The 27,234-nt window shown below is 40.6% G+C and overlaps 1 protein-coding gene across 1 annotated transcript in view; it reads right to left on the bottom strand.

The window, feature by feature from the left end:
- The window catches only part of LOC140535781 (complement C3-like), a 53,743-nt gene that overhangs the window by 20,903 nt on the left and 5,606 nt on the right, over positions 1-27,234 (bottom strand). Inside the window, exons 6-23 of the mRNA XM_072657279.1 lie at positions 26,229-26,311; positions 25,906-25,993; positions 24,838-24,940; positions 22,863-22,980; positions 21,727-21,842; positions 19,927-20,073; positions 18,102-18,293; positions 16,962-17,153; positions 15,149-15,310; positions 13,095-13,224; positions 11,753-11,824; positions 10,597-10,791; positions 8,984-9,104; positions 8,370-8,449; positions 5,091-5,233; positions 4,722-4,934; positions 1,886-1,946; positions 403-489 (exon numbers count right to left, since the gene is read on the bottom strand). Of these exons, the coding sequence (XP_072513380.1) occupies positions 403-489; positions 1,886-1,946; positions 4,722-4,934; positions 5,091-5,233; positions 8,370-8,449; positions 8,984-9,104; positions 10,597-10,791; positions 11,753-11,824; positions 13,095-13,224; positions 15,149-15,310; positions 16,962-17,153; positions 18,102-18,293; positions 19,927-20,073; positions 21,727-21,842; positions 22,863-22,980; positions 24,838-24,940; positions 25,906-25,993; positions 26,229-26,311 (2,303 nt within the window). The remainder of the gene's footprint in view (positions 1-402; positions 490-1,885; positions 1,947-4,721; positions 4,935-5,090; positions 5,234-8,369; positions 8,450-8,983; positions 9,105-10,596; positions 10,792-11,752; positions 11,825-13,094; positions 13,225-15,148; positions 15,311-16,961; positions 17,154-18,101; positions 18,294-19,926; positions 20,074-21,726; positions 21,843-22,862; positions 22,981-24,837; positions 24,941-25,905; positions 25,994-26,228; positions 26,312-27,234) is intronic.

A 27,234-nucleotide genomic window follows, 5' to 3' on the forward strand; every position in this document is an offset into this window, starting at 1 on the left:
ATCAAATTATGCTTGAAATGATTCTTTAAGAAAAACTAAAGTCAGTCTGGGTACTTGGCAGTGAAAATGGTGAAGATGATGTGTAAGGATGCGAGGTGGTTATTATTATTATTATTATTATTATTTATCTGGATTTATTGGATCAGATGTTTTGCAAAAATTTGATTTCATGTGGTTTCTGGCTGTGTAGGCTACCCAATATCAATCATACAATCTAGATATGCCACATTGTAGCAATTACCAGCCATGATAAATGGTCAACCCAGCTTAATGGGTTGTGTGGTTGAGCAGTGTGGTTGAAAATGACCCAGAGTGTTGTTTGAACCCAAACAGTGAGAAGTTATAATATATATATATATATATATAGAAGAACAGGATTCAGCAGCACTTAGCTTGCATTACCTCTTACAGCTATATAAGTGAAAGCGTCCGTGCCTGGCATTTGATTCTTTAGGACGGGCCTCTTAATTTCTGATTTTTGTATTCCACCTGAAAAGACAAAGAACATGTGTGCAAACGTGTGGTCACCCCATGATCAACCTACATATTTTGTTGATTTTAAACACTTCAACAAATCATTTAAGAAGTCTGTTCTGCATGTTTTTCATTTCATTTGATTTAATTTCATTGGTTTAATACCTAAACACCAATACATCTGTATTTATATGAAGTGACAAACTCGATTTGATTTGGATGTAGCCGTCAGAAGACCATGTAAGTGGTGTGGCATTAAATGATTGTGTTTACTTCATGTCGAGATTTGTGATGCGATTTCTCCAGAACTGACGAAAGCAGCACGAAATCTGCTGTAGGCCCTGTAGCAGATTTCTGCTCAGCTTCAGGATCTGACTGAGGTCTTACAGCCAGCTGCTCCCGTTCCCCAGGAGGTACCTGCCCCTCCTCATGTGGAAGTTCAGGAGGAAGTGGAAGTAGTGGAAGAGGCACCTGCCCCATGATTTGAGACACGATTGCCGCCTCCCCACCTCCTGAATGCAGGAGTGCCTGGAGGATGCCAGGGCTTCCTGCTCCAGTGCTCCCTGGCCCTTCCCAGTGGTCATTATCACCTGCTCTATTACAAATGCTTCAGAGAAAGCCACATGGTTGCTTTGGATAAAGAAGGCTAGCTCATGGATTGCGGCCGGGACTTGACCAACCCTGAAGGGGTCACCTGGCCGAGGGAATCTGATGTTGAAAGGACCGAAACCCCCTGTGACCCCAGGAATATCACTGATGATGCATCCCAGCGCATCCAAGAGATGTATCGTGGAAGCTATAACAAAATGACCTCTACCATTTCCTGTGACCTTGCACTGTAGCCTTGCCTATAGAGCCTTAAGATGTAGACCCCATATTTACTAGTGTTTAGATGTAATAGGACCAGGACATCATCAACATGGCTTGTGACTAACTCCGCATAAGCGATGCTTGCTGACAGCACAATGTTTCGTAATAGTAAAGCAACCATAGGTCTATCACCTCTGCTGGCTGGTTACGGTATGACATGTAGCTCTGCCCATCACCATAAACAAACAAACAAAGCAAACAAACAGCCTTGTCCATTTTCAATCACATTTTCCTCCTTTAAACTGCCTTTCTATCTCCAGTGTCTCCAAACTCCAAACAGCTTTCCTTGTGCTAACATTAGAAATGGGTTTTTAAACCCTTTTTTAAACTATGCTAAATCATAACAAGGCAGAGCTACACTTAGGATTTAAGTAATTGACAGCCTTGGCTGAGTTCTAGTTGAGCTGTCAGGCAACTGGTTAGTTGATTATATTAATATTTAGCATTACTTAATTATGTCCTCTGTGGTTTCAGTCATTTCCACTGCTGCAACACTCAGCGCCGCAGTCCAAGAAAGCTGAAAGGGCTTTCAGACACTTACCATGCTGGGTCGGCTCCAGGCTTAAAGTGACCTCTCCAGCAGACGTCAGAACACCCTGGCCCTGTTCCAGTCAGTGAGAATGAGGAAACAGAATCATTAAGACATATAAGCATGTGCATGAAGTTACTCAACAGTCATTCTACAGATTCCCTTTTTTTTTACTCTGCTCAAGGGTAGAGTTACTAAGAAGCACTGAATAGCCACAGTGTTCACTTTGAGGGTGAGATGACCAAATGAATGAGTCATCTATTGACTCTGGAGAATATTCATCAATATTTTCATCTGAGCTGATGGAATGAGCACAAATTGACCTCATCAAAATTTGGTGTGGTGAAAGACTAGTTACAATGAGCGCATACTGATCGTTTGGCAATGGTGTGAAATTACAACCCCTGGCAAAAATGATGGGATATTCAGCCAGATTTTCTACTTCGTTGCAAATGAGTACGGGCATACCACCTCTCTGGCGGCATCGTCAAAAGGTTGCAAGAATAATTTATCATCCTCCAAATGACTAAACATTCAAAAAAAAAAATAATAGTCATAGGAAGAAAAATAAACATAATGCACAAAAAGTGAAGAAATTTGTGTTTGGTAGATTATTACTTTGTTGTAATAATGCTTTTTGGCAATAAGTCTTATACACACATGGACAAAATTGTTGGTACCCCTCGGTTAATGAAAGCAAAACCCACAATAATCACAGAAATAACTTGAATCTGACAAAAGTAATAATAAATAATTCCATGAAAATGAACAAATGAAAATCCGACATTGATTTTGAACCATTGCTTCAACAGAATTATTTAAAAACGTAAACTCATTAAACAGGCCTGGACACAAATTATGGTACCCCTAAAAATAATGTGACCAAAGGGACATGTTAAGTTAAGATGTGTCCACTAATTAGCATCACAGGTGTCTACAATCTTGTAATCAGTCAGTGGGCCTATCGAACCCACAACCCTGTTATCAATAACTCGGCGCTCTAACCACTTCCTGTGACTACAGTTGCACATGTTATTCAGAAATGTAAGATCCATGGGACTGTAGCCAACCTCCCTAGATGTGGTCACAGGAGGAAAATGATGACAAATCAAAAAGATGGATAATACGAATGGTAACAAAAGATCACAGAAAAACTTCTAAAGAGATTAAAGGTGAGCTTCAATCTCAAGGAACATCAGTGTCAGATCGCAACATCCGTTGTTGTTTGAGCCAAATTGGACTTCATGGGAGACGACCAAAGAGGACACCATTGTTGAAAACAAATTATAAAAAAGTCAGACTGGAATTTGACAAACTACATGTTGACAAGACCCACAGCTTCTGGGAGAATGTCCTATGGACAGATGAGACACAAATGGAACTTTTTGCCAAGACACATCAGCTCTTTGTTCACAGAAAATGAAGCATATCAAGAAAATAACACTGTCCCTACTGTGAAACATGGAGGAGGCTCTGTTATGTTCTGGGGCTGCTTTGCTGCATGTAGCACAGGGTGTCTTGAATCTGTGCAGGGTACAATAAAATCTCAAGACTATCAAGGGATTCTAGAGAGAAATGTGCTGCCCAGTGTCAGAAAGCTTGGTCTCAGTCGCAGGTCATTGGTCTTTCAACAGGATAATGACCCAAAACACAGAGCTAAAAACACCCAAGAATGGCTAAGAGGAAAACATTGGACTATTCTGAAGTGACCTTCTACGAGCCCTGACCTAAACCCTATTGAACATCTTTAGAAGGAGCTGAAACATGCTGTCTGGAAAAGGCACCCTTCAAACCTGAGACAACTGGAGCAGTTTGCTCATGAGGAGTGGGCCAAAATACCTGCTGAGAGGTGCAGAAGTCTCACTGACAGTTACAGGAATTGTTTGATTGCAGTGATTACCTCAATATCTGATTTTCACTGGTTAATTTTCAAAGCATTTTATTTATTATTACTTTTGTCAGATTCAAGTTATTTCTGTGACCATTGTGGGTTTTTCTTTCATTAACCAAGGGGTATCAACAATTTTGTCCACGTGTGTATGTTCGAAAGCCTGGTAATTTCCCTTTTAAATGGTATCACATTTGTAAGGAACATGCGCTTGTGGGATGAGCAACAGAGCTGAGCTAAGCCTGTGGGTTGCGCCCATGAAAAAATTCCCAAATCCTTTCTGCCAATGCAAAACAGTTTATGCTGCCATTGACTGCTGTTTGGTGGACTGGATTATTGTCGCAAGTCAGCTAACATGGTTGTGTTGGTCACTCTGGCACGAACAGCATACCCAAGCTGATCCCACAAGTGTTCAATGGGGTCAGGACTGCTGGCAGGCCATTCCTTCCCCTCCACTCCACGGAAACAGGAAACAGGAGTCTCTTCTTGAGACTCCCACTTTACAGCCTGTCTCTGACTTCCACCGTTATATGAAACTTGGCCTTGGCCACTTTGGAGTAGGGACTAGGACTTGGGCTCACTCCAAATCATGCTGCATTATTAGAAGCATTATTACAACACAGAAATAATCTACCAAACACACATTTTCTTACTTTTTGTGCTAAGTTTATATAAACCTGAAGAAAAACGACAGTAGATGTTTCCTAGATGCTCACCTGACAGTCAACTGACCTTAAACTAATTCTTTATTAAATACAACTAAACTTTAAGCTGAATGTAAATGATGTCTACTGGATGTAACCCTGCACCCTGCACCTAACCCTCACCTTAATCATGAACCCTTTTAGATTTAAGGTTAGGGTTAAGGTCAGGGGTTAGAGAGGACCATGTTTCAGTTCAAATTTCATTAAGTACAAATGTTCTTTTGTTCAGCAAATAAACAGAAAGTAAAAAGCTCACCACCACATTTAGCTTTTTCTCCACGCCATCTGACAACTCTGCGTTAGGGGCCCTCACGGTCACCTTAATACTGCGGATGCCTGGAACCAGTGGGATGATGATGAAAGGAATAGCACGTGAGGATTTACGAGCCACGCTCACGGTGGTCTGATACTTCTTCTTATAGCTGGCCAGACTGCAGATAGTCTCAGTCTCCTTCAGCTCCACCACAGCCTACATTAGGAGAAGGGGGTTATTTGGGGCTGGGTCAGTAGCTTTACTGGATCAGCACATTATTCTGACATACTCAACCATGTACATTTTTACAACATTGGATGTGTGGTTATAGGAAAAACCTTTAATAATAGTATGTTTTGAAGGATAAATAACCTTTTTGATTGAAAGGTTGCCCAGGTTGTAAATGATGGCCTTGATTTCTATTTGCTCGTTGACAACTGCAGAGTATGGCAACTTTAGGTCAATAAATAAAGTCTTTGTAACTTTCAACTCAAGCGGGTCGGCCACACAAACACCTGCGAAAAGACACACAAGACTTCATATAGAAGATCTTAATTTTGATTATGAATAAACACAAGGAAATAAGAAAAAAAAAACTGGATGAATGGACCAATATAACTGCTCTAAATTACTTTACTACAGGCTTTACTACAGAGGGCCCCCTTAGACCTTCGAGGTAAACTGACTGCCCCTGGAGAAAACCTCACTCCCCTGGAGAACCTATCCACAATCGTCATTAGCACTGTCTGACCAACACAGTAGGGGGTACCATGGGTTTGGGGGAGGTCTTTCCGCTCTCTCTTGGTCTTGGTGTATGTGAGGAATCCGTGTTGTAAGCTGTGGGAAGCAGGGCGGTAAGTGATGGAGAACCTGAACCGGGAGAAAAAGAGGGACCACCTAGCCCGATGTGGGTTCAGAATCTTAGGAATGGGTGAGCAGCTCCCTCCAGCCAGTGTCGCCCAGCCCTCCCTTTCTTCTGAATGAAGAAAAACCCGGAGGTCACAGGGGACTTAGAGGGTGTGATATAACCTTTTAAGTCCATTGAATAACTTGGAATGATACAAGTCATGTGACCTCCAACAGCATGAAGCTAGGCAGCAAACTGCTGGGGCTTTTGAGTAAAATTAAAACTTGCGGGGGAAAAAGGGTCTTTTTTGGGAACAATTTTAGGGAAGTCATTGGTTAACAACTTACAGCTAGTTGCAATGTTGCAATGGAAGTAACCAGCTGCTAGACCAAACGGCAAGGCCGACCGAACCCGGAACTACGGTGCGCCGCTGAGAGCGCGGGTCGCCTTGCTGGAGCGAGCCTCACTTGATACTTAAGTGGGTGAATCCTTAGCCGTCCTAAGCACACCTGAACGAACGCAGAACCTCAGGTTGTCCTGGAGGCTCCAGTACATACAATTCTTGTGTTGAGGCTCCTTAAATACCCCCAGTCCCAGGTGTAACTAATGAACCAAACAATGAACACAAACAAACTGAACCAAACACTTAGGACTTAGGACGTAAATGAAACTGAAGCCCTTATTTGGGCCTGTGGGCAGCGGCTCGAGATCGCCCCGGGGGAGGGTGCGATACCGAGGGCCTGACAGAATGTATTAACATTCGTATCTAAGATATTAGAAAAAGCTGTGGCCCAACAACTCTGCTTATACCTGAGTAAAAATGACATGTATGAGAAATTCCAATCTGGATTTAGACCCAATCACAGCACAGAGACAGCCCTAGTGAAGATTAAAAATGATCTCCTTGCCTCTGATCAAGGCTACGTATCTTTATGAGTCCTACTAGACCTTAGTGCAGCCTTTGATACAATAGATCATACTATATTACTAGAAAGATTAGAGAAAATGGTTGGAATCACAGGGACAGCCCTATCATGGTTCCAATCATATCTAACGGGACGCTATCAATTCATAAAGATAAAAGATTTATCTTCAAATTACGCAGAAGTAAGATATGGAGTTCCGCAAGGCTCAATTTTAGGACCACTATTATTTACATTATACATGTTACCATGGGCTCAGTTATAAGCAGACATGACGTTAAATTCCATTGTTATGCAGATGACACACAGCTCTATATATATCAGCCAATCCTGACGATAAATTTAGATTACAGAAAATGGAGGACTGTGTAAAGGATATAAAACTCTGGATGTCACATAACTTCCTTCTCCTGAACAGTGACCAATCCGAGGTTCTCCTTTTAGGTCCAAAAGACACTAAAAACTATCCGACTTAATGTTAGACTTTGCTAATGCTTCCATTATTCCTGGTTTAGCAGCTAAAAATCTTGGTGTTGCATTCGACTCAACATATAGCTAATACTAGTAGAACAGCCTTTATGCAGCTTAGGAACATTGCCAAACTAAAAAACTCCTTATCACTACAAGACGCAGAAAAGCTAGTACACACTTTTATTACCTCAAGGCTAGATTATTGTAATGCATTACTGTCAGGTTGTTCCAGCAGGAACCTCAATAAACTTCAGCTGGTGCAAAATGCTGCAGCCAGGGTCCTTACTAAAACTAGAAAATTTGACCATATCAGTCCAGTTCTATCAGCACTTCATTGGCTCCCAGTTAAATTCCGTATCGAATACAAAGTTCTTCTATTAACATATAAAGCCCTACATGGCCTCACTCCTGAGTACCTGCGGGATCTTATTGTATATTACAAACCATCAAGACTACTTAGATCTCAGGGTGCTGGCCTCTTACTCGTGCCCAAAATTCAGAAAACCTCAGCAGGGGGAGGAGCCTTTTCTTATAAAGCCCCCCAGCTCTGGAATAACCTTCCAGATAATGTTCGGGACTCAGACACAGTCTTTAAATCTAAGCTGAAAACTTATATGTTTAGTTTAGCTTTTGGTAATTAATGTTTCTTAGATAAGGGCTGCAGGTCCAGGGGTTCGTGGACCCAGGGAATTGAAGTACACTGAGATGCTGGAGCTGTCATCTCGCTGCTTACACGCGATCACTCAGGTTCGTTGACGGTGGAGCAGATGGATGCTGTCGTGGCTGTCTGCCACTGTTAATATCACCGCTATCAACTTTCTGTTGTATCTGCTTTGGTCATTTTTATCATTAATGTTTAAATAGTCTGGCCAGAGGAGGATGGGTTGGGTCCCCCTTGTGAGTCTTGGTTCCTCCCAAGGTTTCTTCCTCCAGCTCTGAGGGAGTTTTTCCTTGCCACTGTCGCCGTTGGCTTGCTCACGGGGGTCTTTTGATCCTTCATGTTATTTCTTCTTTCTTCTCTGTCTCTGTCCTTTATTAAGTAATAATTATGTAAAGCTGCTTTGTGATGACAACAGTTGTAAAAAGCGCTATACAAATAAATCTGACTTGACTTGACTTGACTATTAATAATTAATATTAACAAGCCGAGATAATCAACCAAGATTGTTTAAGCACATCAGGACAGTCCCATGAGATGATGAAAGATAACTTCTGTTTCAAGAGCTGCTCTACATGATGGTGAAGAAGGGGAAAGAGCTCACTGTGAATCTGGCAGTTCATTACTATACATTTTAAAAACTAGCGTTCATGACTTCTTAGATGGGTGATTGATTGCAGTTGCACTTGGAGCTCCCTTTCATTGCTAATTTAGTTGTAATACACCAGTAAGCTAAAGAAACACACACTTACCATTATCAGTGGACACGCTGACTGCAGTGATCACCCAGGTGGTGATGGAGCTTGGCAAATGGCTCTGCACTTCATTCTGACTGTGTAGAGAAGACAACAATCTTTCTGTAAACGAACAAATGACTTACGTACTCCGAAAGTACCATTAGCCACTTTGAATCAGCTAAGAGACCCCTCTAAGTTAGTCTATAGACCACAATACTCTACACACTATGTACTCTCGGAAGAGGAGGTTCTTCAGTCTGGTCTCCCAGGGGAAGATCGTTCCACCATTTCGGTGCAGGACAGAAAAAATCTTAAAGGATGGCGGCTAGAGCCGAGCTGTACTGGAAGCTCGAACTCTACACTAGCTGTTAAATTTGCAGCTTGGGCAGTTTGGACTGTGAAGTGAATGGTATGTTTTAAAACTTTAAAAGCTGTTCCTTGGCTTAAGCGATGCTCACAAACTCTCCTTTAACCAAATGAAGAAAGAGTGACTGACTGGTATTTATTTCTTTTTATGATACGGGTCCTTTAAATAAAAAAAGAAGCTGCAGTTCTATATATGTATATATGTATGCTATATGTAGATTAACAGGTTAACAGAATAGATCTTCTTAAATTCTGCCACTGACCATATCTTATTAGCTCCACAGTTTGGAAGTGAGACATTAAACCACATCCAGCTGTCATGAAAGTGTGTACGTGTAACAATTTCATCTTGCATATCGTCATCCTCGACGTCATCGTCTTCACCTTTAAAAAGAGAAACATTTAAGAATTTCTTTTTACATTTTACATCAATGTTTGAATTATTATTATTAATAATAATAATAATAAAAAAAAAAACAAAAAAAAAACAAATGAAGACTGAGTAAATTGATAAAAATGATACAAATGATGCAGACTGATAGGTGCTTGCTTTAAATCATTTTTCTAGCAAACCGTCTATATGAAAGCGGTCTAAAATGTCGGAATAAAAAGGTGGGTTCCTTCAGCTTAGCAAACTTTTCCCTTCCATCCCTCTGTCATATCATCGGCCAATACAGCGATTCGTAAAATAAGGAAATAATAATAAATGAAAAAACTCCAGTGTCTGTCGTCACTGCTGGTAGGCGACGACAGACACTGACCCCTAAATTAAGGGTGGGTGTGTGGGTGGAAATAAGTATGTAAGGAAGGGTGGAAGGAAGAAAGGAAGGGTGAGTGGAAGGAAGGAAGGAAGGAAGGGTGAGTGGAAGGAAGGGAGAGTGGAAGGAAGGGTAAATGGAAGGAAGGGTGGAAGGAAGGTTGAGTGGAAGGAAGGGTGGAAGGAAGGAAGGGTGTAAGGAAGGGTAAGTGGAAGGAAGGGTGAGTGGAAGGAAGGGTGTAAGGAAGGAAGGGAGAGTGGAAGGAAGGGTGAGTGGAAGGAAGGGTGGAAGGAAGGAAGAAAGGGTGAGTGGAAGGAAGGGTGTAAGGAAGGAAGGAAGGGTGTAAGGAAGGAAGGAAGGGTGAGTGGAAGGAAGGGTGTAAGGAAGGAAGGGTGGAAAGAAAGGAAGGAAGGGTGGAAGGAAGGGTGGAAGGAAGGGTGAGTGGAAGGAAGGGTGGAAGGAAGGGTGAGTGGAAAGAAGGGTGGAAGGAAGGGTGAGTGGAAGGAAGGGTGGAAGGAAGGGTGAGTGGAAGGAAGGGTGGAAGGAAGGGTGAGTGGAAAGAAGGGTGGAAGGAAGGGTGAGTGGAAGGAAGGGTGGAAAGAAAGGAAGGAAGGGTGAGTGGAAGGAAGGGTGGAAGGAAGGGTGAGTGGAAGGAAGGGTGAGTGGAAAGAAGGGTGGAAGGAAGGGTGGAAGGAAGGGTGAATGGAAGGAAGGGTGGAAGGAAGGGTGAGTGGAAGGAAGGGTGAGTGGAAGGAAGGGTGGAAAGAAAGGAAGGAAGGGTGAGTGGAAAGAAGGGTGAGTGGAAGGAAGGGTGGAAGGAAGGGTGAGTGGAAAGAAGGGTGGAAGGGAGGGTGAGTGGAACATTAACCACTTCCTCACATTAAGGCCCATCCTTACAGGCTTTCCTCCCTACGCTAGGGTCTGCTTCCCGACCATCCCATAACACAAGTGTTTCGATTCTAATGATGTTTTAGAACCACAAATAATCTTCTTCCTAAACTCTGTACTTTACAGACAGTCTATGAAGAAAATTCTAAATACAAATCCATATAAAATATGATTCATGTATCATGTCATTGCTGTGAGGTTTAGTGTAATGGCATCATGATGTTTCTTACTTCTGGCAAGAAGAAGCTCCTCACGAACCTGCTCCTGTTTTACCTCAGCAAGCTTCTTGCAGCATTTAAGGAAGGCGGTACGGCATTCCTCCCCATCTTCAACATACTCGACCCTGCGCTCACAGGTGTAGCCCAGGAGATTCTTTACCATCCCATCCAAGCAGCACTGCCTCACGCTCTCGCTGTAACCACTCACTGCAACAGCAGAGGAGAGAGACAAGAAAACATTAGCAGAAAATAGACATTAGCATGAAGAAAAAAATATTCTTCACATAAAACTAAACTAAACTAAACTAAAAGTGTATCTTTGCTCCTCCACCCCCCCCCCCCTTTATACCACATTTCATTTTATAAAATGTATATTATATAAAAAATATATCTTCATAAACAGTAAACTATAGTTTTTTGGAACACTGAAAACAGCAGTCTTTCAGTTTTAGTGAGCTTTAGCAGGATATTTACACATTTCTATGGATTGCATAGCATATAAAAGACAAAAGTATTGGGACACCTACTGATTCAGCATTTCTACTGAAATCAAGGCTATTAAAAAGAGTTTCTCCTGCTGTTGTTGGAAAAACTGTCTCTACTGTCCAGAGACGAAAAAGGCTTTCTACTAGATTATGGAGGAGCATTGCTGTGAGGATTTGACTGCATTTAGCGACAAGACTGTTAGTGAGGTCAGGATGTTGGATAATGAAAACCAGCCCACCTCATCATCCCCAACTCATCCCATACGTACTGGATGGAGCACCAACCATCCATCAGTCCAGAGAACACAGTTCCTCCACTGCTCCACAGCTCAATGCCGGGGGGGGGCTTTATACCCCTCTACTAGCCCATGCCTGGCATTAGCCTGGCACGGTGCCAATAGATTCATGATTTACTATCTGCTCCAGAGAGTCCTATTCTATTAGCAGTACTTCTCTACAGGGACTAGGCAAGTTGTGTGTGTGCGGTGTGGGTGCAGCTTAAAGTAGCTAAATGCATTCTTTAGAAGGGGTGTCCACAAACTTTTGGACATGTAGTGTACTATAAGAAACAGGTCAGTTCAGGTGGTTTTAGGCAGGAGAATTATTCAGCGCTGTAGCTTTTCTTAAATAGAGGTTTCTGAATGCCTTTTATAAGGTCTCCCACGGTTACTGGTTATACTGACCCAAGGTTTCTCGGAGTTGTGCTCTGGTGATCTCACGGCGTTTTCTTTTTTGTTCAGATGGGCAAGAAAACTCTTTACCAATGAAAAACAAAACACAAGAACAAATGTAATGTAAATAATAAATAGAAATTCTATGAAAATTACCAATGAAAATCAGACATTGCTTTTCAACCATGCAGCAACAAAATTATTTAAAAAAGTAAACTCATGAAACCGGACTGGACAGAAATGATGGTACCCTTAACTTAATATTTTGTTGCACAACCTTTTGAGGAAATCACTGCAATCAAACGATTCCTGTAACTGTCAATGAGACTTCTGCACCTCTCAGCAGGTATTTTGGCCCACTCCTCATGAGCAAACTGCTCCAGTTGTCTCAGGTTTGAAGGGGGCCTTTTCCAGACAGCATGTTATAGCTCCTTTCAAATACGCTCAATAGGATTTAGGTCAGAGATCATAGAAGGCCACTTCAGAATAGCCCAATGTTTTCCTCTTAGCCATTCTTGGGTGTTTTTAGCTGTGTGTTTTGGGTCATTATCTTGTTGCAAGACCCATGACCTGTGACTGAGACCAAGCTTTCTGACACTGCAGCACATTTCTCTCTAGAATCCCTTGATAGTCTTGAGATTTTATTGGATCCTGTACAGATTCAAGACACCCTGTGCCAGATGCAGCAAAGCAGTCCACTTGGAAGTCCACTTTGGATCAAACAACGACGGATGGTGCGATCTGACACTGATGTTCCTTGAGCTTGAAGTTCACCTTTAATCTCTTTAGAATTTTTTCTGGGCTCTTTTTTTACCATTCATATTGTCCGTCTCTTTGATTTGTCATCAATTTTCCTCCTGTGACCACATCTAGGGAGGTTGGCTACAGTCCCATGGATCTTAAATTTCTGAATAATATGTGCATGTAGTCACAGGAACATCAAGCTGCTTGGAGATGGTCTTTTAACCTTTACCTTTAACATGCTTGTCTATAATTTTCTTTCTAATCTCCTGAGACAACTCTTTGATTCGCTTCCTCTGGTCCATGTTGAGTGTGGTACCCACCATGTCACCAAACAGAAACAGTACAAGCAACGTTTAGCATACTTGAGTTCACTACTGCAGTGTTAGCACGGCCCGGCTACCGGGCTCGTCTACTATCGCTACTGCAGCATTAGCATGGCTGGCTACCGGGTCCAGTATCGCTACTGCAGCAACTACTGTAAACAAGGCCTGGGTAATGCCACTCAACCACGTAACTTAAATTATCAGTACCACTACAGCTAAAATTGAATGTTGCTGGTATGACAAAACCAGAACACACAAAATCTCACCTCACGCCCTTTTTGCCATACCTGATCTTGCAGTGGTGCTTCCTGCTGAATTAGATATGAACATGAGTCCTGCGTCATAGAAAACCCCCATACTGTCTTTCCCACTGCCCGCTGTACAGGCAATGTCTTTCTTCTCAATGGTGTCCCAGATCTGTCATCAGGGGAGCAGAAAGCACCACTTTCAAAGAACTGTGAAAATTCTCATACCAACTATAGCATTCCTGGTCTCAGTTATGGCAGCAAAATACTGACTCACCAGAGGTTGATCCTTCCAGATATAGATGTAGTTACATCTATACAATCGCATGAAACCCTTATTCAGTTACTTATGTAACTTTAAAGAATATTTTGTCAATGCATTGGCTGATCACTGACCTCTGGAGAATTAATATTGCAATATTGCAGAACAGCAAAATATGGTAATATTTTTTTTTTTCAAAATATGATTTTTTTCAAAATATCATGCAGCACTAATCAGTGTGAGTGAAAACAAATAAAAATGCAAAAAACCCATAATACACAGTAAAACTACCAAAATCATAAAAACATATTGTGATACATATTTGTAGTCATACTGTCCAGCCCTCAAATCAAGGAATTGCATTAAAACTCTGTAACAATACAAAATTCTACAAACCTCTACGTCAACAAATGGATACCATCGAGCTATGAGTGCAATTACTGTGTTAGCACCCATATAATCAGGTCAGCAGAAACTGATCATGACAGTAGAGTGAATCGAGTAGAGTGCTTGGCTTTGAAATGACACTGCTATAATTAATGCATTGCAGGGTTCAAGCTCAGCTCGAGTAACACAGCATGAAATCAGGCTACATTTAATAGAGGGAAACAGAAAAGTTGCAGATCTCTTTTAGGACAAATAATGAACACCCTTATAACCAGATTGCACACTTGTGATTATGGGGTAAAATGTGCTACCGCATCAGTATCAGCGCCGATACTGTCACTTACACATAGTATCGGTATCAGCAATAGCGAGCACCGATAGAACACATTTGTTTGCATATTTTGTCCTGAAACCGAATGTTTAAACAACCAGTAAAAGCCAGTCAAAAACACTATTATCACCATTAACTCTGCTCTGAAATGTGAATTTTAAAAACTGATTAAAAGCCGTTTGGTGAAGCTAAGCCAGATTCTGCTTCTCTACCTGCACATGTGTCTGCACTGTGGCCATTTCTATTATTTTATAGCTCTAAAACTTTTCAAATTTGCAGTTCCTCAACCAGAAAAACGCCGTTTTTATTCTGGAGTTTATTATATTGTATTTGCGATGGGATATAAAAACGTAAATACCTCCTATAAAAAGTAGAACACTTTAAATATCAGGGTTTATAGCCATCTGTGGAGTATTGAAGTCAGAGTTGGTATCGGTATCGGTACTCGCTGTCGGCAGATACTTGAAAAGCTGATATCGGTATCGGAAAGGAAAAAGTGGTATCGGTGCTTCCCTAGTTGAAATCATAACTGATGCCAGTGGCTTTGAAAGGACAATTAAACCACACTGATGGGACGAATCGCCAACGTCTGCAGGGGTGTCCCACACTGGCAGCAGAGGTGGGGACAGAATCCAGGCACTTCATGGGTTATTTTTTTGGTTCTGAAACCAAAAGTTGAGTTTAAAAGTTGGCTTTTTCTTTTCTCTGCTCTGAAATGTGAATTTTAAACACTGATTAAAAGCTGTTTGGTGAAGCTTTAGCAAGATTATTGTTTCCCCACCCGCACATGTTTCTGCACTGTGCCCATTTCTATTATTTCATAGCTCTGAAACTTTTCAAATGTGCAGTTCCTCAACCATTAACCAGTTCATTTTCAGGCATAGATATAATATCTAATAGAATTAGATATTATTTGGGATCAGATATAAAAATGTAACTCCTATAAAAAGTGAAACACTCTAAATATCAGGATCATCAAGATGAAACATCATTAAGTGGTTCTGACCGACATCCATCCATGTTCATTTGGTCGTATTAGGGGTCGTTGCAGCCCTAACATATCATACAGCAGTACAGTGATCATTATATGTGATGATATATATCATGGTGACTGACCTTGATCTGGTTGAGTCTGTTCCTGTTGTTGAGGACGTAGACACCCTTATCCACAGCCACCAGGTGAACCTTTGCCTCAGAATTACCAGAGATCTCCAGATTGATCTCTTGATCAGGTCTATATGTTGTGTCTTTAAAGTCTTCTGCTACCTTTACTTCAAGCTTTGAGCACAGGAGAGGTAGAAAAGCACAGTTACTAATGCTGGTCCCGCAAAAATATTATCACTCACGGTCATCATGATCACTTGCACTCTTTTAATAAACTCAAATATGCCTCACATTACTGGACACCTAGTAATACTAAACCCATGATGTCTCCTTCTGTCCACTGTCTTACATTCTTTAACTAGTGACCCAGGAACTGGTCAGATCTTTAACACCATAGCAGTTATTGGGCTTCAAACAAGGAGTGCAGACAGAAAGAGGATTGCTCTGTGGACTTTCAGCGCAGGACTTCATAAACAACGTTTCGTTGCTGTATTTGTTATGTGTATGTATGGATCTGGGCGAAGAACAGTACACTTTGAAGGATGTGCCACATGTTTAAGGGCCAAACTGTAACCAAACTGTAGATGCTGTATAATTATTACACGCTCATTTTAAACCCTGTGTCCGGCTGTTGCTCATACCTGGGTTCACAATAACGTTTTTGACGTTTTTATAAAAGAAGTAAACAATCTCTGAAAATATTTTTGAAAATATAAATGCACAACTGCATGTATGTTCTTTTAAAAAAAAAAAAAAGAAAGAAAACATAGAAGAGCATGAAAATGATTCAATAGTCCAGCTCAGATTGCACATGCACGCAATTAAGGTTTGTGGACGGTGAAGCAGATGGATTCCAGTGTTTCAGGGTGCTCCCATGTCTGTGTTACCTTCTGGCTCTTTGCAGGCAGGGAGAAAGCAGGTGGTACACAGTGGAGTAAATACCTCCTATAAAAAGTGGAACACTCTAAATGTCAGGGTTTATAGCCATCTATGGAGTATTAAAGGTAAAGGGTCCTCCGCATTTAACCCATCTGCGGTAGTGAACACACACTCACACACACACATGTGTTAGGGGCAGTGAGTACACACACACACACCCAGAGCGGTGGGCAGCCAACTCCAGCGCCCGGGGAGCAGAGAGGGTAAAGGGCCTTGCTCAAGGGCCCAACAGTGGCAGCTTGCCAAGCCCGGGAATCGATCCCACAACCCTGTTATCGATATCCCGACGCTCTAACCGCTGAGCCAGCCTGCAAAGTCAGAGTTGGTATCGGTATCGGTAGAGAGGTAAGTGGCAGGCAGCAAGCAGGTGGTACACAGTGGAGGAAGTCCAAATTATTTTGTAATCCACAAAAGGAGAAAAAACTAACTAATAGGTTTAAAAAAAATCAATTACATGAAGTTCAAATTTTTAGGTTAAAGCCGTAACAAACTTTTCAGCAACTGCATCTTCCATTGTCTACCTGATGTCATCTTTAGCAAGCAAAATAAAATCAAATTAATGGCAAATTTGAACTAAATTAGGCTCCAAAAACATGGTTCTGTACTTTCTTTGCAGCTTTCAGGGTTTTCCAAAACATTATCCGTTTCACAACTCCATACTTTTCCATACTGCGCAGGAATCCTGAGTGTTTGATAGTTGTGTGCATTTTGTCACTCTTTCCATGTAGCAGGTTACAGACTTTAAAACAAATAAGTCCAGAACTGAACTTTAGACGTAACGATACCTTACATGTCATCGATATAACAAATGTATGCAGTCAGCTGAGTACAGGAATGAAGGCTAATTTCTCATTTGCTGATTTGAAAGAATTAGTAGTTGACCTACTGATCCCATGCATGTGTCTTTCACATCCACCCAGACCGAGTCAGCCACGACTTCTGAGGTTCCAACGTGGTAATACGCCACCACACGGAAAGAGGGAAGCATTTCTTTAGTGACCTGGAGCGGCACAGCCATCACTGAATTACCTGGGTTTTTCAATCTAGAGGCATCTAAAATCCGCCCTTTGCTTAGAACCTAGTTTAAAAAACAAGAGAAAAATATTTCATATTAAACTGACTGGAATTAAATATATATGTTTCCACATAATACAATATTTGATCAAATCAGAATTATTGCTAATATTAAGCCAACTGTAACACAAAATTGTGTCAATGTAATTCAAATTAAGGTCTATAGAAAGGTTTGGGAACCCATGGCAAATAACGTTTTTGTCGTTTTAATAAAAGAAGTAAACAATCTCTGAAAATATTTTGACATTTTTTTGAAAATATAAATGCATGTATGTTCTTTAAAAAAAAAAGAAAACACAGAAGAGCATGGAAATGATTTAATAGTCCAGGTCAGATTGCACTTGCATGCAATTAAGGTTTTTGAACGGTGGAGCAGATGGATTCCAGTGTTTCAGGGTGCTCCCATGCCTGTGTTACCTTCTGGCTCTTTGCTTTAAATTAGGCTAAAGTCAGATCTGCCAGAGTCGTCAGGCAGACTCCATACTGCCCAACAATCTCTGATCTCCATAAATCCAATCTTTTTACACCCATGGATGCCATTAGTGGTCATCAGGGTGTTGATAAGGTATGAGGTATCAACACCCTGATGACCACTAAGCAACATCATGGCAACTGCCTAAAATACCAAAGCAATCACCTTGCCACACTGTAGCATCCTTTTTAGCATCCACTGAGCAAAACCAAAGCAACCAATCTGGATATCATAACAACCACCTAGCAACACCACAGCAACCAATGTGGATTGTAGACAGTGGGAACAGCAAGAAAAAGACACCTTTTTGTGCCCTTCTACTTCATAGGCAATCTTCTTATTAAGCTGCAGTGATTGGGTTTACCTCTTTTTACAGCATGAAATATGTAATTTGTTTGTGTTTCTGAATTTCAAATTCAATGTATTATTTATTATTATTTTCCCCCTCTCAGCAGAAACATGCCTATGTGTAGTACACACCATATAAGTAATGTCCTGCTTTTGCACTCCTGGACTGCTGCCAAAAATCAGCTTGAGGTGGACTGTATCCCCCACATTCAAAACCTCACTAGATACGTCAATGTGCAGGTAGTTTTGGGAACCATCCTTAGGCATGTAGGCAAGTGCTGTCATCTTGTTTTCCGCATTAATTCCTGTACCAACTGTTTGCACCTTTAAAAAAAAACACCTTTATTCATCATCAACCTTCATTTGTATCAAAAACACAGTTTATCACAAGTTTTGAGCAAAGATGCTAAATGAAAACAGAGGCTGCATTTCATATTATATACATTCCTAAACTGACAATGAGGTGTGTTTATGCGTTCATCCAACTTCTTGTTATGTAAGGTAACCTGAGGGGAAGAAAGACCCATGGTAGCCTTACCCCTCTTATTGTTTCTTTCTGACATAGAATTTCTGAAGTCCTCTCTAAGCAAGAGGCTAAAAGGCCCCCTGTAGCCCACCACCCCCAAAAAAGTTGTTAGATTTCAGCATGAACGTTTTTCAAGCCAACTGGTAGACCCTTAGAGGGTACCTGTGTTAGTAGCAACACTAAATACGATTTGGACCATCAAGAAAGAGGTAAAACCCAGCAGATCTGCCTTTGAATATCAGGCGTTCCAGGGATGAAACAATAGTTTCAAAAGCATGTAAACATTAGGACCACTCCCGATGAAGCAAACAACAACGATTATGCCGTTGTTCCTGCAAGTTCCTGTGGCATGTGGGAGAAAGGAGTCCCATGGATGGCCGGGTACATCTAAGCATCAAGTCTGACTGGCTGCAACTCATAATAATTTACAAGACTTTCCTGGATCTTACAAGATCTGCTCTAATGTCATGGTGCCAGATAGCACAGATACCACCTTAAGAGGTCTTGTCAAGTCCATGTCTCTGTGGATTGGAGCTGTTCAGATGCTTGCATGGGAAGTAAAGCACAGCATGTTAGGCGAAGGGCTCGATTCTGGTGTTTATGATCAGTAATGGCCTTCTGTGGAGGCTGTGCTCTAGCTGGGTTAGCTCTCGCTTCTCGTCTATCTCAATAAAACCCAGTCTAAACTCACACAAACTCGCTGTGTTATCGTTACATCGCTCCAGGTTCAATACCTGTAATATTTACAAGCTTCTGGCTCCTACACTTTGTGTAGGAGATGGTGTTTTGACAGTGTGGGCCCTACTTTAGCGATTATAGGCGAGCCGTCAACCACTCGCCATGCAGCTGGATTTAGGGCGTGTCGGTGTGTCTTTGCTATGGTAATGAGGGGAAAGGTTTGCCTTGCTCAGCTGGAAACGCTCAAAAGTCATGTACTAAGTCTCTTAATCATGGGTGTGTTTTTTAGGCGTAACATGCAGTAATAAACCAATCAGCATGTTGCTCGTCATCCCTTTAAGAGCCAGGTGTGGCGTAAAGCGTGTGTGTGTGTGTGTGGGGGGGGGGGGGGTTTACACGCGCCTGTGTTGACAATTCACTTCAGAGACAGCAACGAATGTCTGACTGTTGACAAACGTCTGCCTAGGCTGTTTTCAGTCAGTGGAGTTCCTCCTGTGTTTTCCGTTGCAGAGATACACAGCAATACTCCAGAAACTGACCTAAACACCCCTCATTTCGAGACCACCGCGCCCATAAGCATAAATATATTCACAAGCAGCGCTGCTCTTTAAACGACCAGGTGTGAAAATAGACTGTTGGGGGAGTGTAAGATAGCAGCGAGCATCGCAACATGACTTGGGCAGTGTGTCAGATTGGGCCCTGTGTGTTCTACAGAAACAAGAAACCTTTCATGGTTTATATAGTGAGGCTCACAGTAATATCTTGATGTGAGGTCCCTTTCTCGGTGTTGATGATGAGCTTGGCAATCCCATTCTCATTTGTCATCCCTTTCACATTTTCTTGGGTGGTTTTTAAATCCACCTTTGCTGCAGGTGTTCCATCAGGGTTTGTGACATACACCTGTTAGACACAATCAGAGAGTGACCCATTAAACCACTAAAATGAACATTTATCATCATTAGCAGAATATTTACATCTCAGCTCCATCTGCCAGCTTTGCTACATCTCCAACTCCATGTTTTTCAATTCTGCATCTTTCATTAAAGTCATCTTGTTTCTTTTTTTTTTTAACAACTGAACTGATAACTGAACTGGATTTAACTGCAACACAGTACTGCTACATAACGTTGCTCATTTGCACTAGGATTATATGGATGGACTTTATTGATCCCGCAGGAAATTTTGCAATTTCTAAAGGGCTGCTGTACAGATGCTCATTTTCTGTATATGTTTATATCTATAATATTCTGTGTTTATATGTCTACTCAGGCTACATATGGATGTAGTATTCATACCTGTACAAGTACAGATTTTTACATCTTTCTCAGCTTCCTCTGCTCTTTATTACTTTTAGTAATTTTTAACTTTATTATTTTTTATTCTTTATTTGTTGTTTAGTGTACTTTTCCCTCTCAGTGTATTAGATGTTAACTGGTCATCACATGTCATACTTGTGTTGCTCTCACCAAGTAAAATTCCTTGTCTGTGTAACATGCTTGGTGGAATAAAGACATTTTGATTCTGATTTCTTGTTTTATGACACAATGTTTTGTTTAAAACTAATCAATAAGCCTAGAAAGTGTTGGGTCTCTAAAAGGGTTAGCAAAATACCCACAGGACAAACAAGTACCAAAGCAAAGTTATTTGGGCCAATTTTTATTTTTATGTCAAATATTTTGCCATTATTTTTAGGTGACTTTAATCTAAGGCATAGCATTAAAATGTCTGGTAAAATAAATCCAATGCTCAAACATAACTTTTGCTAAGGACTGATCAGTCTGCCAAAGTCTGACTAATATATCGGCCAGTACTGATGACCTGTGGAGTCAACAAAAACACACTTTTTTGGGCACAGTATCTCTATAATTAAAGAATTGTTAAATATATGGATAAAAAAAATAAGAAATAAAATTATGAAAACAAATAAGAAAATAAATTAATAATATTTAAATATACATTGAAATATATTTACATATGTATTTTTATATATTAAAAGGTAATAAAATGTATAAATTTGTCTTTTATTTTTGTCTATATTTGTTTATACTTATAAAACAAAATAACAATAAATAGAATAAAAATAATAATTTCAAATTTAATACTAAAATCGACAAATATAAAAAAATATGAAATGTATGTAATTCTATTAAAACTTTCAATATACACAGCTTACAGCTTCTTTGTGATTATGTACTGTGGTAATTTAACCCAATCAAGTGAGGGCATGATTGACTTAAAGATTTTATAAAAGATACTGAACCTGCTTTTAAAGGACTTTAAATTCAGATAAACCAAAATCAGCTAATAGAATTTTCTTCTAATTATCCAACTGCTGTAGTTAAACAGTGCTTGGCTGGCCTACATGACTGTCAGTTGCCGACTGTCATATTTTTTTAATGCAACTAAGCACAAATTTCATTAATAAAATAAACCTTTTACATAGAGTCAGAGCTTGGTTTTTGCTAATGGTTTCTTATTTTTCTTTGGTTCTCTTTGACCAATATTATCAGTCAACCTCTAGTAGAAACACATGAAAGTGTGACGTTTCTATACCATGAAATTAAAGGGCATTCCGGGCTTGAAGAATTTGGGGGTTTTTGTAAAGTGGATGGTGTAGGGGGCTTTCACTATGTGAATTCCCCGTCTCTCCGCTTCCACCATTTCACTCCCTGAAACAGAAACAGTCACATTAAAGGCTGAAAGATGTTTTTATTAACTTGATTTAAAGCATTTGACACCAGGCTTCCCTACCACCCGTGTCAGACCAGCTGCCACCCACGAAACTGACATCAGGCACCCCTACCACCCGTGTCAGACCAGCTGCCACCCACGAGACTGACACCAGGCTCCCCTACCACCCGTGTCAGATCAGCTGCCACCCACGAAACTGACACCAGGCTCCCCTACCACCCATGTCAGACCAGCTGCCACTCACGAGACTGACACCAGCTACCCCTACCACCCGTGTCAGACCAGTTGCCCACCCTCTTGTCACTGCTAGCTGCCTAATGACCTTGTTAAAATCTACATGGACTCATTACTCATTAACCTCATTCCTCTTACCATCACTACTATGATTATATTCTCATACTACATTCTGATTATTGTGATTATTATATTATGATATTATGATTGTGTTCTAGCTGAGCAGTAGAACAGTCTTGATGGTTCAGTGACTTTTGTCAATAATTAATCACGTTGGGAAAGTTCTTTAAAACTAGAGAAAACTAAAGAGGTCTGGTACAGGAAGAGGTCTGACTGACTCCCGTCCACAACATCATCATCAGAAGACAAGTTTCTGAGAATCAGCAGCTTGTTTGATAGGCAGCTCTCATGACAACATCTGGTAGCACATCTGGACCAACCAAGTCTCAACTAAGTCTCAGCGGCAGGTGATTGTGGTTGACTGAGCGGCAGTAAGAAAGTCAACACTTAGACGGCAAAGCAAGCAAAGCAGGCTTGCGTGGGCCATCAACGCTGACAGTGGACTACGGGAAGAAATAGAGGGTGTGCTAAAACGTTTGACCAGTAGTGTACTTTTAAAAAGTACCTTTTCCTGACCTAATCTATTCTCTGTGGTTGCAATGGATTACAAAATCCAAAATCATACATTCTCTTCCCAATCCTACCTCCCACCCACATCCTGAAAAGGAAATGCTGGGATGAATGACGGGGTGCACGCTACTCACCACTTTCCGTAAGCACGCTGACCGAGACGTACAGCGTTTCCCCAACGAGTTCATCAACAGATCTGAAGGACTGAATGTGGTTTTTGGTAAGCACTGCTTTGCCTTTTCCTCCATTAATCTACAGAATTCAGAGCAAAAGTGTGACTTTAGGTTTTCTTTGAATGCATCACTGTAGACATGATTTCTGAACATCCGATTTCAAAAACGTTCAGCAGTTATGAAGATGTTGCAGTCTTGCATGAATTACTTCTCACTCGCTGATCAATGAAACAACTGAAGAAATTGAGGTTTCTCAATAGCAACCGATCAGTGACGGAGCGGCACTGAGGCATCTGAACATTCAGATCAGCAAGAGTGTGAATGAGCTGAATCCAGCTGCTCTTCACTTTATCTGGAGAGTCCAGGTTCCGATCTGTAGACGCTCCCCTGAGAGATCACTGATCCTCTATCAGCTCTTAATACCGAGCACCTCCCCATCCTCCTCTGGAGCCGCTGGCACCAGTCTGGAACTGGAGACTAACTGGATTATGCTGAGATTAAGGGGCCAGGATGGTCAGGGGTTAGGATTAGGTGTATGGTTAAGGTTAAGGTTAGGATTAGGGCCAAAATAAGGGTTAAGATTAGTTTTGATTAAAGTTTAATTAAAGAGTAGAGTTAGGATTAGGTTTTGGGTTTAGGTTAAGGATTAGAACCAGGATGAGGGTTAAGATTATTTTTAGGGTTGAGGTTAGGGTTAGGAAAAGGGTTAGGATTAGGTTTAGAGTTGAGGTTAAGTTTAGGATTAGGACTAAAATAAGGGTTTAAATTAGTTTTGGATTAAAGTTAAATTTGAGATTAGGGTTAGGATTAGGTTTTGGGTTGAGGTTAAGGTTAGGATTAGGACCAGGATAAGGGTTAATATTATTTTTTGAGTAAAGTTTAAATTTAGGATTAGGGTCAAAATAAGGGTTAGGATTAGTTTTGGGCTATGGTTAAATTTAAGATTAGGGCCAAAATAAGGGTTAGGATTAGGTTTTAGGTAAGGTTAATATTAGGGCCAGGATGAGGGTTAGGATTAGGTTTAGGGTCAAGGTTAAATGTAGGATTAGGGACTAAATAAAGGTTAGGATTCATTTTGTACTAAGGTTACATTTAAGATTAGGGTTAGGATTAGATTTTGGGTTTAGGTTTTGAGTAAGGTTAAGGTTAAATTTAGGATTAGAGCCAGGATGAGGATTAGAATTAGTTTTGGACTAAGGTTAAATTTAAGATTAGGGTTACGATAAGTGTTAGGATTAGGTTTTGGGTTGAGGTTAAGGTTAGTATTAGGGCAAGGATAGGGGCTAGGATTAGATTTTGGGTTAAGGTTAAGGTTAGTATTAGGGCCAGAATGAGATTTAAGATTATTTTTAGGGTTGAGGTTAAGTTTAGGATTAGGGCTAGGAAGAGGGTTATAATTAGGTTTTGAGTTGAGATTAAGGTTATGGTTAGGGCCAGAATCAGGGTTAGAATTAGCCATTTGGTTGAGATATTCTTCTAATATTAAATTATGATACCAACTAAACCCAGAGAAAACTCCTTGTCTTTGTCTGATAGTAAATCCATCAGTATGATTGCTGGTGTCAGAAGGGCTGGTTTGAGTATTTCCAGACTTACTCATAATGGTGTACTAATGAAAACCCATCCAATGAGCGGCAGTTTTGCAGACGGAGGTCAACAGAGAATGGTTGGAGCTGACAAAAAGGCTACAGTCGCTCAGATAACCACTCCGTATAATTGTGGAGAGCAGAAGCATCTCAGAATGAAGACCATCACCTCCAACATTGAGGGGGTGGGTTATTACAGCAGAAAAGGTTGAGAAAGAGTGGAGAAACGTAGCCTGGTCTGATAAATCTCAATTACTACTGAGGCTTACAGATGGTTGGGTAAGGATTCAAAAAACAGCTTAAATCTATAAGCCAGTCTAGGAGCCAGATTCACAAAAGTGTGGACTTACGGGCACTCTGCTAAGGGAACCCCGTAGGCTTGTCTTTGTGTTGTTGCTGATCACGCCAAATACTGCGAAAGCCATGCCTTCAACCTCTTGACCAAACAAGTACCTTAAAGCAGCAAAATAATAAATGCAGTGGAAAAGTCAGCCCCATAAAATACATCAGTAACATGAACTAGCCAAGGCGTTATTAAAAAACATCAAAGACTGTGGAGGTAAAAAAGCATCAGCTGTAAATCAACTTCATCCACTTCATCATTTGTATACAGTGCTGATGACTTTTACGGTTTTGATCCAATTCCGATCATTAGAGTTGACATCTCTACAAATCTTTGTTGGAAAAAGCATGTGAACCTTTGCTTTCGCTAACTGGTGTGACCCCCTTGAGCAGCTATAAGTTTAACCAAATGCTCCAAATGATCAATCCTGCATAGAAAAATTGTTTAAGTTCAGTAATGTTGGTGAGCTGATTTATAATAACTGCCTTTGGTCCTTCCACAACATTTCTATTGGGTGATTGTCAGAACTTTACATTTACAGCATTTATCTTACAAGGTTACTCATATTACAGAGGAGGGACAACCTAGTGTTAGGAGTCTTGCCCAAGGACTCTTATTGGTGTAGTGCAGCACAGTCACCCAGACCAGGAATCAAACCGCATCAAACCTCATATTACAGAGGAGGGACAACCTAGTGTTAGGAGTCTTGCCCAAGGGTCCAAGGAATCAAACCTCATATTACAGAGGAGGGACAACCTAGTGTTAGGGGTCTTGCCCAAGAGCCCAAGGAATCAAACCCCAGGTCAAATCTATGCAGATATGGCTACAAATAGCTATCAGCCTGACATCGCCCACCTTGGAAACACTGATGCAGCGAACAGCTCTTAGAGAATGTTGTACAGTCACACAGTCACACTAGGTTTTTGCCTTCCGGCATTTATCAATAGGCAATAAACAATAAAACTTTTCTATTCTTCTTCTTCTTATTATTAATGATAATAATAATAATAATAATAATAACACTGTCAAGTCATTAAAGTAACAGTAAAAGAGGTGAGTGTGTAAGCTAACTCACTTGGCTGTGATGTCAACACTGAAACTGGCATCATTTATGTGGAAAAAAGATTTCTCCGGTTCCAGTTTTACTTCAAAACTGGGCAGCACTAGAAAGTGGGGGTAATAGAATAGAAAAGTGGACCAATAGAAATGCCCCAAAATGACAGGGAATCAAATCTTTTGACATTGACTTTTTACATTTAAAAAAAGGTTTTTCAAGATACAAGGTTTTTGTTTGACAGTAACAAGATCGTAAAAACAAATTATAAAAGATTTTAGAACCAGGAAGTGAAGCATACATCTGTTAACCCATTTCTTTTCTTAGCGATGGCGATCTCTTACCGTACTCCTTGACTTCAAACTCTGCTGTGAAATTCTGGTAAGGACCATTCCTAAAGCTTGCTGCTATCTGCCAGGTACCAGTGCTTCAAAGACACAAGATCAAACACAAGATCAGGTTTTTACAAATGACTTGATAACAAATGTCCAAGCGTAAGACTACCAAGAGCCCTTTCAGCGTCCAGTACGCCTCGGCCATCATCAACCCGTCATCCATTAAAATCCACAAAAGACGAGCGTCCAGACTTTTTACTGTCCTGCACCGAAGTGGTGAAACGAACTTCCCCTGGGTGTCCGAACAGCAGAGTCCAATGCTCGCTGTCTTCAAACCCAGACTGAAGACCCTCCTCCTCTGAGAGTACTTAGTGTGCAGAGTGTAGAGTGTGTAGAGGATTGTGTCTCCAGACTGACGTTTGTATTTAGTAGAGTCTAAGCTCGTTTAGATTTTAGCCAATAGAAACTAGCGAAGGATATTTCCTAAATAAACAGTGAAGCTCTTTTGTAAGTCGCTCTGACTAAACACATCTGCTAAACACATCTGCTAAACGCCTTCAACGTAAAAGTTAATAAATTACGTAATCAGTAGAAAACCGGGTTTTTATAATTAATAATTGTGCAGCTCACTCAGATTATTTTATGGTATATGCATGTATGTGCATCAGCATCAACACTGATATATTATTTTCTCCCAAAATCTAATCATTGCAAAACTAACTTTAAAACTACTATAAAAAACTGTGAAAATAATGATTTAAATTGTTCAAATATTACTCTTTTTATTAAAGCTATTGAACATTTTCTGCAATAAGCAAAACATGTAGCGTGTACTACTTTATCTGCAGTAAAAGATGTAACACATGATGCACAAAGAAGTGAAAAATAGAGATGGCTAAACGGTAAGGTTGCTTCTCCTTTTCTAAATATATCAGAATTCTCAAAACTTTGTTGTTGGGGCCGATGTTTTTTTTCTAGACACTTATTTATTTGTTTTGTTTTTTTTAGCAAATGA

This window comes from Salminus brasiliensis, chromosome 15 (assembly GCF_030463535.1).
Source record: "Salminus brasiliensis chromosome 15, fSalBra1.hap2, whole genome shotgun sequence".
NCBI classification, from domain to species: domain Eukaryota; kingdom Metazoa; phylum Chordata; class Actinopteri; order Characiformes; family Bryconidae; genus Salminus; species Salminus brasiliensis.